The sequence below is a fragment of the Cannabis sativa genome, chromosome 8, assembly GCF_029168945.1.
Source record: "Cannabis sativa cultivar Pink pepper isolate KNU-18-1 chromosome 8, ASM2916894v1, whole genome shotgun sequence".
Classification (NCBI taxonomy): domain Eukaryota; kingdom Viridiplantae; phylum Streptophyta; class Magnoliopsida; order Rosales; family Cannabaceae; genus Cannabis; species Cannabis sativa.
In genome coordinates this window covers 46,539,030-46,551,363 of record NC_083608.1, presented here as the reverse complement: position 1 = coordinate 46,551,363, position 12,334 = coordinate 46,539,030, and the positions used below count along the sequence as shown (strand labels likewise).

The window sequence follows — 12,334 nt, the reverse complement described above, 5'->3', positions numbered from 1 at the left end:
TGGTATGGGTTTTCGTTGCTTGCGGGATTTTAATCTTGCAATGCTTGGTAAGCAGGGTTGGAGATTACTGTTTCGTCATGAATCCATAGTGGGGAAAGTATTCAAAGCAAGATACTATCCTCATGGTGACTTTCTTTCTGCGGAGCTCGGGTCAAATCCAAGCTTTGTTTGGAGTAGTATCTTTGCGGCTCGGGATGTTGTACGAGCGGGTTTGAGGAAAAGGATTGGTGCGGGATTGTCTGTGAATATTACATCAGATCCATGGCTACCTATTGTTGATCGAGCTTCTCCAATTCCTATTGTTCCAGGCCTTGATCACTTCACGGTAAACAGCCTCTTCCAAACAAACAATAGAAGCTGGGATGTCGATGTGGTAAGGGACTTATTCTCTCCTGAAGATGCTTCTATTATTCTTGGAATTCCCTTAAGTTCAATTGATGCAGACACTTGGTATTGGGTCGCTGAGAAGAATGGCTTTTATTCAGTTCGTAGTGCTTACCATCTCCTCCAAACTCTAAAGCATTCGCCGGGCTTGTCTGTTCCAAATACCAATTGGAAGATTTTATGGTCTCTTAAGACACCACCGAAAGCTAAGGACCTTGTTTGGAGAGCGGCTTCTAATTGCCTCGCTACCAAAGCCAACCTTTGCATTAAGAAGGTCTTGATTGAAAATACCTGCCCCATGTGCGGAATCTTTCTTTGGCCAGATTACACGTCCTGGTTACATGTAACTTCGCCTGGGCGTGTTGGGAATACGCTGGTCTGGCAGCTGCAAACCGAGAAGCCTCCTCTCTTGGCCATTGGCTGAGCGATTCTTTTAGCCGTCTGCAAGGGGACCTTCATAGCAGAGTTATCATGGTGTGTTGGGCAATTTGGTGTGCTCGTAATGATCTCATTTGGCAGCAGCGATCTCGTAGTGTGCAGGACGTGGTTAATTTTGCTAATTTGAGTCTTGATCAGTGGTTGAAAGCTCAAGGAAAGGGTAACATTCCCTTGTTGTCTCCTCTCAAAGATGGAGATGGTGCGGAGCTTTGGTCGAAGCCGAATACAGGAATCAAGCTCAATGTCGATGCAGCCATTTTTGAAAGATCTTCATCGCACGGGTTCGGGTGTGTTGTCCGAGATCTTTGCGGGTACATTGACCATTGCCTTTGCTGGTGTGAAAACTGGCAGCGTGTCCCCGGAGTTGGCCGAAGCTATGGGCATTCGGGAAGCTTTGAGTTGGCTGAAAAACCACCACTTCTCCCAAGCTATTGTCGAGACCGATAGCCTTGTGTGTGCTGAATCCATTCGTAGTGCAGAGGTGTTCGCCTCCTCCTTCGGTTCAGTGGTGGACGACTGCAAGAAACTCCTTGGGAGTTTGAGTAATGTTTCTCTTTTGTTTGTTAAGCGTTCTGCGAATTGTGCTGCGCATTTTGTTGCCCGGCACTCTATTTCCCTTGCTGAACGCATGTTTCCTATTAATAGTGTTCCTACGGAATTGATGTCTATTCTTGCGAGTGATTGCTCGATTTAATAAAGAACACTTTCCTTCAAAAAAAAAAAATTAGTACAAAATGTACAATTATATTCATTTCAAAATAAATAAATAATAATAATAAGGATTTTTTTTTTTATTTTTATACTTTAAAATATTTTTTTTTTTTGTATTTTTACGAAAATCAACATAATAACTCATGTACCAACTAATAAATTAACTTAAATTGTAACAAAAATTTACATAACAACCACGTAAAAATACAAAACAACTTAAATGGTAGATTTTAAAAAAATAAAATATAAATAATTCTCTTACTATTAATAAAAAAATAAGTGAGAAAATAAATAATAAATATAAAAATAGGTAAGAACTAGTGAGGCGGCTGGTAAGAACGCAAAGATATCCCAATACCTATTTTATTTATTTATTTATTAATAATAATTACAATAATATTCTGTTAATAAAATTTTGACTTCTCTTGCATAATTTTTTTGTCATTTTAATATATATAAAAAAAATAAATAATTACAATAATATCTGTTATTTTTGTTCACCAACCACCAAACTTTTCTTCTTCATTGTCAAACTTGGCCTATTTCTTCTTCTTCTTCAATTCAATTCAAACCCATCTCTTTCACTCCTCAAATTCTCTCTCTCTCTCTCTCTCTGTCTCTGTGTTAATTTGTCTTTTAGTTTTGAGTTCTGAGAAGTCTGCAATCTGGTAAAGATTCTTCATTCTTCACTCCAATCATAAACTGTTAATCCTGTGTTTTTAGTTCTTCTGATCATTTTCATGTGTGTTTGATTTGTATAAACTTGTTCTTGATTGGTTCTTCGTTTTTTATTTTATTTTTTAATAACCTATTTTTGCTGTTTAAATGAAATGAATTTGAATTATCATGCGTTTGTTTGATAATTGTTATTGATTTTGAATATTTGATTGAAGAAATGAGTGAATATCAGATTGGTTTATTGATTGGTTGATTTTTTTTTTGTTGCAGAGATTAGAAAATGGGATCAGGACAGTGGCATATTGAGAAAAGAAGCAGTTTTAAAAACGATTCTGAGTCTATAGAGGCCGAAAATTTTCCTGAAAACGGGTCTCTTTCGATTATTGTCCTCGGAGCTTCTGGTGATCTTGCCAAGAAGAAGACATTTCCGGCACTTTTTAACCTTTTCAAACAGGTTTAATGGCTTCTTCTTTGCTATTTTGTAGATTTTTTGAGATTCGATACTAAGTGCTGTTATTAACTTTATTTGAGGTGTGTTTCTTTATTAGGGACTTCTTCCATCCAATGAAGTTCACATTTTTGGTTATGCAAGAACCAAGATCACGGATGATGAGCTAAGAGACCGCTTGCGTGGGTAAGTATTTAATCTTTTGCTTTGTTCTTGTTTGTTACATATGATAGTATTTAGTGCACTCTCTCATCTTCTTTTCTAGTTAGGAGGAAGGGAACTATGCCTAATCTAATTTTGGTTTGTCAAAATGGTTCATATCTTTTCAAAAGAATTATTTGTTATTGAAATATTATTGAAATATTTAATTGCAGATATCTTATCCCTAAGAAAGGTGGCTCATCCAAGGACTTGGAAACTGTTTCACAGTTTTTGCAACTGGTTAGCACCGTTTAGTCCTAAAACCATTATTGATGAATTTATGGTTATATTTAATTGCTTGTAATTCTTTCTTATAGATCAAATACGTTTGTGGAGCTTATGATGCTGAGGAGGGATTTCGGCTATTGGATAAGGAAATTTCAAAGCATGAAGTCTCAAAACATAGTGAAAACGGATTATCTAGGAGACTATTTTATCTTGCACTTCCTCCATCAGTATATCCGTCCGTCTGCAAGATGATCAGGCATTACTGTATGAATAAAAGTAAGATTGTCTTAACTTGACTTTTTTTTTTTGCTGAATGCTGCAGATAACAAATGGATTTATAAATGATGTTTTTGCCTAGTAGCAAGAGTACATTTTATTTATGCTGTATGCTGCATAAAATTGTTTCTAGTAGAGAAGTATAAGATGAATAATATTAAATAAATTCTGAATGTTGCAGCCTGACAAATGATACGTCATATGTTTGGGTAGTGTTAGTTAAGCAAAAAAGTTTATTATCTGGATGTCCTGGCTGGGAGATCTTATATGTTGCAGCATTCATGAAATGCTAAATAGTAGTTAATGCTTCATAACTTATTATCCATAGGTTACATATGGATATGAATGTGAATTATTTCTGTTCACTACTGAATTAATGATATAAATAAAATATAGGCGCTTAGCCAATCATAGATTTTGTAGATTTAGGCAATCCAAAACCAATATCAACCTTCAGAAGGTGCTTAATGTAGTCATTTTACAGCTGATCTTGGTGGATGGACACGAGTTGTTGTTGAGAAGCCATTTGGCAGGGATTTGGCATCTGCCGAGGAACTCAGTTCTCAAATTGGAGAGTTGTTTGAGGAATCTCAATTGTATCGTATTGATCATTATTTGGGAAAGGAGTTAGTGCAAAATTTGGTAATACATCTACACAATCATTTCATGCTCATGTTAGCTGTTTTTCACTTTGAATTCTGCTCATTTTCTTTTCTTATGTGGTTATGCAGTTGGTCCTTCGTTTTGCAAACCGTTTCTTTTTGCCCCTTTGGAACCGTGATAACATTGACAACGTACAGGTGTGACTCACTTTTGTTTTATCATGTTTGAATCTTATATTTGTGTTGGTTGCAATTGCAAAAGTGCCTCATTGTTGTCTGTTGATTCTGGGGTCAAAACTCCCTTTAGTGCATTCAAATCATTTATGTGCTCTCTGCGGTTAGCTAATGTACATATGGAAATTTCAGCCATTGAAAATTAACGAATTTTTTTTTTCAAAATTTATTTCAGATCGTGTTCAGGGAGGATTTCGGAACTGATGGTCGTGGTGGTTATTTTGATCAATATGGGTATGAATATTACTAGATGATGGTGATCAACCATGTCTATTATATGTACTTTAGGTTCTGCTATTCAATTTTGTTAGCTTACCTTGTTCTGTATCTGCAATGAAATTTGAGCAAGAGGCTTACTTATATCAACTAATAACTTATTTTTGTGGCAGAATTATCCGCGATATTATTCAAAATCACCTGTTGCAGGTATATGTTTATTTTAAGCTAAGGCTTATTCTAATATACCATCTATACTGTACATCATTCATTTTATCCAATCATTTTTATGATTTATGACCATGATTTTGTCCTCTTTCTTTCTCCCCTCAATACTTGTAGGTTCTCTGTCTGGTTGCCATGGAGAAGCCCATTTCTCTCAATCCTGAGAACATTCGAGATGAGAAAGTGAAGGTTTGTATCTATCTTTCACTATGTAGTAATAAACTTGTTGCTGACATATTTATTCTAGCTATAAAATGTATACAAAGTTACAATTACAAATCATTTTCTTTTCTTCCTTAAATTTGTGATATCATAAACTATTTGAATGAGAATGAAAGAACAACTATTAATAAAGTAAAATTAAAAAATTGAGTTTGAAGCAACAAAAGCAGTGCTGTTATTGGAAATATATACAAGTTCATCCAGCTCTATTTGCTCTGCATTCAGTAGATTTCATCTTATTAGACTTGCTAATTAATGTGGAACAAACTCAGGTTCTTCAATCAATCGATCCAATTAAGGATGAGGAAGTCGTTCTTGGACAATACGATGGGTACAAAGATGATCCAACAGTTCCCGATGACTCAAATACTCCAACTTTTGCGACTGTAGTTCTGCGCATTCATAATGAAAGATGGGAAGGTATTATGCCAACTTTTCAATCACTTGAACGTAACTAATCTAGGACCTCTCATTTGGATAGATTTAACTTTCATATGCTGAGAATAAATTTTGATGGGCTATGCGGTGGTGTTTTCGTGTTTTTTTTTTGCAACAATGCCACAGTGGCGCCATCTTACTTCCAAGCTTTTATTAACTTGTCTATCGATGGCCTTGTTTTTTTTTCCTCCCACAGGTGTCCCATTTATAGTAAAGGCAGGGAAAGCATTAAATTCAAGAAAAGCAGAAATTCGAGTTCAGTTCAAGGATGTCCCTGGCGATATATTCAAATGTATGGCAAGATACTTGGGAAAAAATTCTCACTAGTTTCTATGTTTGAGGCTTTGTTTGTTTTAGTCACATAGAAATTAGTGAACTCTTAAATAAGACATCAAATCAAAGAATTTCCTTAATCTTTTATTGCTTCTTGGCTCTTGCAAGTGTCAAGTTGCGAGCATGGATAAAATTCCATCAAATTCTATTATGCTGAAATATCTTATATTTCAGGTCTCTATATCTCCTTAGCTATCGAAAACATTTATCAACCTTGTTAATTGAATCATTTCTCACTGTTTAGGTAAAAAGCAAGGGAGAAATGAGTTTGTTATACGCCTTCAACCTTCAGAAGCCATGTACATGAAGCTTACGGTAAGCATATTCTAATAGTATCAATTTTTTAGAATTACAATTCAAATGCTTGCTCTGTGTTTTGTTCTTCTCTTTTGCTATGTTCTTGGATTAAAAAAATATAGAATTTGAGATACCCTGCTTCTTTGTTTGTATTCTAGTAATTTTTTTTAGTTGAAGAGTAATAATTATGATTAAAGAGTAATAGTTGTTATTGGTTCATTGTTTGTCTAACAGTGTTATTCATTTCATGTCCTCTAATCTTCTTGATCTCTTATGCAGGTTAAGCAGCCTGGACTGGAGATGCGAACAGTTCAAAGTGAACTTGACTTATCATATGGGCAACGTTATCAAGATACGAAAATCCCAGAAGCATATGAACGTCTTATACTCGACACGTATGTTATTGGCCTAAGCTACTCTTGCCTTAGGCAAATTTCATGAACTAGTCTTAATACTCGACTCTTAACTAATTGACAACACTGATTTTCTTTCAACAGAATAAGAGGCGATCAGCAGCATTTCGTTCGCAGAGACGAGTTGAAGGTAATCACAATCCACTACATTATTTTTCAGTTGAATTTTACTGTGAAAAGCCATTGTCAGTTTCTTAGTTTATAACTGTTTTTATGGTTTTGACATGATCAGGCTGCATGGAAGATCTTCACTCCTCTTCTGCATAAAATCGATGACGGTAAGCTCAAGCCGCTCCCATACAAACCGGGAAGTCGAGGCCCCGAGGCAGCAGATGAGCTGCAGGCGAAAGTGGGTTATGTACAAACCCACGGCTATATATGGATTCCTCCAACATTGTAGAGTGTGGTAATAACTTAGCTCTACAATATATTTCTTCCTTCTTTTTGTTTTTGTTCTTTTTCTATTTTGGTATTGTAAGCTATCCAGAATAAAAAGGCATTTATGGTATGGCGTGTAACAATGTCCAATAATGGTAATTTTGTTAAATGCAATTCTAATAATAATGTCTTTATTCTAAGGTCTAATGATAATAATAATGTTATTATTTATTATTATTATACTATATTTTTCTGCCACCGGGATTTTTTTTTTTTTTTTTTGAAAGACCACCGGGATTTACTTAATCTAGTTTAGTTGTAATATTAACGAATTTTAAGGATGAAAAAATAACAGCGGTATTTTTTTTATTCTTTATTTTGCTAATTAATAGGTCTATTATATAGAGGACCACCAAACCATATAGAAATGTTTGGTAGAGTGAAAATAGTAAAAGGTAAGAGATATTATATAGAGGACCACCAAACCAAATGGAAATGTTTGGTAGAGTGAAAATAAAAGGTAAGAGATATTAAGAACAAAAAAAAAAAATGAAAAAAGGTTAGAGAAAATGTGTAAATCAAAATCAAAATAGATTTTTTAGCATGAGAATCCTGGTCACGTGATTGAAGGTACTTTTTCGTCTTTGCAATAAGGTTTGATTTTTGGCACTCATATTCAGGCTTTTACGATGGTCTCGCCTGCTTCTTTCTTGGGTGATATGTTATCTATGAAGAATAAAGTGCTTTTATTCTTGAGAGGTTTAATTCTGACAATACTATGATTGGGGTTGAGTGTCTTAATGCTATCAAAAGACATAAAAAGGGTAAGAAAGGGTTTTTGGCGTACAAAGCAGATATGGCTAAGGCTTATGGCCGTGTTGATTGGGATTTTCTTCGGGGTATGATGGAGAAGCTGGGATTTCATTCAGGGTGGATTTGTTTGAGTATGATGTGTGTTTCAACTGTGACCTATACAATTAATGTAAATGGTGATGTGATTGGCAATATTGTCCCTTTTAGGAGGCTTAGGTAAGGGGATCATTTATCTCCCTTCATGTTCCTTATTTGTGCTTAGGGGTTGACTTCCATTATCAAACAAGAAATTGAGTTTTATAATATTTTGGGATTATCTTGTGGGCGGCGTGGCCCTACAATCTCTCACTTACTATTTGCTTATGATAGCTTCTTCTTTTTGGAAGCCAATTCGGAAAGTTGCTCTCGTTTCAAGCTCATTCTCCAACAGTATGAAACAGCATCAAGACAACTAGTGAATCTTAATAAGTTTGCAGTTTGCTTCTCTCCTTGCATGCTTGATGATCTATGTGCATCTTTGGCTTTGATCTTAGGGTTCCTTTGGTCCAGTGAGCACTTCGTTGATTTCTCCTGGTCATATTGGGAGTGCAGTTCCTGAGTTAATTTTGAGAGAGTACAATCTATTTGTTGATGCTGGAACTTGCTATGAAAGGGGACATATTGGTTTAGGGGCAATGGTGTCTCGACAAGATGGTGACATTTTATGTTTGACTGCTACCCCTATCTCGGGTTTGCTTGAACCTCATGTGGCCGAGGCTTCTGTCCTTCTCCATGGGCTTCTCCTTTGTGTGAGGGTGGGATATACTCGTATCAATATATTTTCTGATTGTTTGCACCTTGTGAACTCTCTTTCAAACAAGAGGAATGATTGCAATGAGTATGGTATTGTTCTTACTGATATCCGTCATGTTTGGAAGTTTTTTTCTCATGTCTTCATTTTTCATTGTAACCGAGCTAGTAATGTTCTTGTCCATTCTCAAGCTAAATTTACTCTTTCATTTGAAACTTCTCGAGTTTGGTAGTCAAATTTTCTGTCTAACTTATTTTAAATGGTTTATGCTTGTATTCTCAGGATCTCTTTAGTTTTGTGCTTTTTTTAATAGAATTATTATTTTTTTTTTCAAGAAAATAAATTTTTAGTAATAAACCACCAATAAAATAATTATATTGTTATGGACAAATAAAATAATGCCTTTGAAGTGGAATAAAAACAGTAATAAAAATTTATTATAATATTTAGTTATTGTTAGAATGAATATTGAAATGAAATAAGTGATAAATTAATAAAATTATCTTCATTTTATTTTTATAGTTTATATTTTTTTTAAAAAATAATATTCAAGTTATTTTCATTTTATTTTATTTAATCATTTATAATGCAATCTTCATTACACATTTTTTATTTTTACTCAAATGAGATTATATTAAATTCTATTACAAAACTCATTCGAATAGGGAAATTTAAAATTATATGCATATTAGGAACTAAAATTGGTATCATAATTTAAAACTATACATAATTTGTAAAATGAGATAACTTTTACTTAAACTCAATTTTACCCTCTCTCTCTCTCTCTCTCTCTCTCTCTCTCTCTCTCTCTCTCTCTCTCTCTCTCTCTCTCTCTCTCTCTCTCTCTCTCTAGCGTTTGAAATTACACCACCCACGAATCTCCACTCGAATGATGAACCCACCACCCCACGGAGGGAACCCATCCACTGAGCACGTGACGAGCAAGGTAAATTTTTTTCCCCTTTCAGTTTTTTAATTTTTTTTTTTTATTGATTATGGTGAAAATGTTGTTTGTTAATAGATTTAGGTTGGATATGTGCATTCTTGATTAAATCTAGGGTTAGATGGAGTAGATCTAGGGTCTGTGATCTTTCTGGGCATGAAAATCCGATTTTCTGGTTTGATATGAGCTTGAAGATGAAGGCCCGATGTAGTGCCCGATGGTCCGATGCCCATTTTGGATATTTTTTAAATTTTTTCTATTTATAGGATTGGCCCGATGGTCAGATGCCTACTTTATTTTTTTTTTTAATTTTTCTCTTTTTATAGGAATGGCCCAATGGGCACGATGTAGGGCCCGATGGTTAGATGACTGGCCCGATGGGCCCGATGCCCACTTTAATTTTTTTTTTTAAAAAAAATTATTTTCTGTTTTTAACAAAGAGAGAAGAAGAGAGAGGGGAGGCGGTAATGTAAATAAGGGTATTTTAGGGATATTCTAAAATGTGTCATATCCCATAAATATTAAATGTTATGTGTTTAGAGAAAATATATTAGGTATATGTAAGTATAGAAAATCAAATTTCCCTTCGAATAAAACATACACGAGCTTAAATAGGCTTTGAAAAATTGAAATCATATCTTTTATTATTAATACATTTTTATTTTGTGTCCTTGCTCTATGTATTTATTTGTTTCTTTTTTGGATTTTTTAGTTCCAAGTAAAGTAAATTTCTTTATGCACCAAATATTCTATCGTTTTTACTAAAATCTAATTGGTTTTATGATATGCTCAAGATTTCAAAATGTCACTTTTGGGATTTGGTAGGGAAATTAATATATATAATAATTTATTTTTAATAGATTAGTTCCATATTTATAAGGCTTATTTTTTGTCTTCTTCTATTGTCACAAACAATTTATAATTTAAATACAAACCACACCAAAATGCCATCAACCATAAAATTATTGTCCACCGACTCTTTTTAAATGAAAAATGAAGATAGAGATCAAAGTAGCTTTCTAAAGTACTCATTTAATAATTTTCGTACGAGAAGAAAATGCTCACAATTAATATAAAATGTATGAAATTTTAGCAAATTCTTATATTAGTCAATGGTTTATTAAAAAATTACAAAAAAATAAAATAAAAATAAAAATAAAAATAGACAATATTAAGTAATTCATGTCAAACTCCAATTGATATCCTTAGAAACAGATACAATTTCAACCACTCTCTAGGTTAAATCAACTTTTTATTTATTTATTTTTAACTTAAAGTGCTACTATTTAAATTGTAGTAAAATTTGACTAATACCATGTATGTGACTATGTATTTTTTTAAGGAAAACATATCTATAATGCTTTGAAAAATACTTATAAAATATTGTTTATATATACATAAAAAAAAAAAAAAATAGTGTAAATATAACTAATATAATGACATTGATTTTTTGTCTTAAAAATAGAACATAGGTAGACAAGTTCCTTTTAAATGGTTGTCCCAAGTGACATTGCTTATCTAGATAAATTGACAACCTACAAAATAATGAAATATTATTGCTCCACAATTTTTGTAGATTGTTAAGCTATCACTTGTAATATCAAATAAAGCACATGATTCATGAAACTTATAATTGAAATGAAGAAGGAAAACAAAAGCAAATATAGCTATCAATATCATGTATTGGAGCACTTATATTTTATTAATTAAAATAAAAAAAAAGATAAAAATAAAAATAAAAAAATAATTAGAAGAACGAGAGAGAAAGAGAAATAATATATAATATTTTTAGCTCACCACTATATATTGAGCTACATGTAGTTAAAAGAATATGTGCTGGAGTATTAATCTAAGTCCCACATTGTAAGAATAAGTAAGAATTGTCTTGGATATAAGTGTTCTTCCTACTCTAGTAATATGAGGTCTTTTCAGAAGGTGCCCAAAAATAAAATTGTGAGGGCTTATGCTCAAAACGGACAATATCATACTAATATGAGAGTTAAAATGAGGTGATGACCCAACAAGATGAAAGAACAAGGCCTAACAAGGTGGTATCAGAGCTATTTTAGCTCACCATTTACCTTACTTGTTGAATGTGCAATTTTACCAAATTCTTTAAAATTTTAGCTCATTTATTAAGAATGTTGTCTTGTCTAATACTATTATGTGACATCGCGAATAACTAGAAATTTTTTATAATAATTATTAAGTTAAAATATATAAAACCTAATACTTAATTACAACAATAATACATAATACTGTTAAGAATTATTGATACCATTTAGAGATTGTTTGGTATGATATAATTTGTGTTAGGTAATATTTTTTAGTAATATATTTTTTTATTTTTTTAAATTAGAAAAGTTAATTTATTTTTCAAAATCATGTTCTATAAAATTGTTTTCACTTTTTAATTTTTTAATTAGGAGTCAGAATTTTGAAAATAAAAAAATTACTTTCAAAATTTTTTTAAACATATTTTTTTAATCAATATTTTGGACTCTGACCCCAACCTAGAACTTAGAACCCAAACCCCAATCTCGACCCCGACCCAAACCTAGACCCGGACCCTATACCTAAACTTGGACCCGCACCTGGATCTCGACCTGGACCCCAGACTCGGACCCTGATCTCGACTTGGACTCTGGACTTGAAACCTAGACCCTGACCCAAACCCAGACCCCCAGCCCTGGACTTAGACCCCGACCTTGGGCCTGGACCTGGACTTGACCCCGTACTCAAACCCTAACTCTGACCCCGACCCGAACTCCCGATCTCAAACCTGAACCCTAGAACAAAACTCGAACTCGAACTCGAACTTCAAACCCAGACATGGACTCGAACTCGAACTCGAACCCGAACCTGGACCCGAACTCAGACTCCAAACCTGAACCTGAACCCCCAGACCAGACCCCGACCCCAGTGTTAGACCACGACCCCGGACTCGACTTAAATAAAATCAACAAATAAAAATAAAAATAAAAATAAAATTTATAGAACATATTTTTTTTATTTTTAAAATTGAAAAACAAAAGTGGTTATAGAATATATTTTTATTTTTCAACA

At 33.5% G+C, this 12,334-nt stretch overlaps 1 protein-coding gene across 1 annotated transcript; it reads left to right on the top strand.

The window, feature by feature from the left end:
- The first annotated feature begins 1,978 nt into the window (after nt 1–1,978).
- On the top strand, nt 1,979–6,929 carry LOC115699660 (glucose-6-phosphate 1-dehydrogenase 6, cytoplasmic). Its single transcript, XM_030627169.2, has 16 exons — nt 1,979–2,201; nt 2,482–2,665; nt 2,760–2,845; nt 3,034–3,100; nt 3,178–3,364; nt 3,849–4,006; nt 4,096–4,164; nt 4,376–4,434; nt 4,590–4,626; nt 4,759–4,830; nt 5,136–5,283; nt 5,498–5,593; nt 5,879–5,949; nt 6,211–6,326; nt 6,429–6,474; nt 6,577–6,929. Exons 2-16 carry the CDS (start codon nt 2,492–2,494, stop codon nt 6,742–6,744), a joined length of 1,554 nt encoding a protein of 517 aa, XP_030483029.2. The 5' UTR covers nt 1,979–2,201; nt 2,482–2,491; the 3' UTR covers nt 6,745–6,929.
- The last annotated feature ends 5,405 nt before the right edge of the window (nt 6,930–12,334 follow it).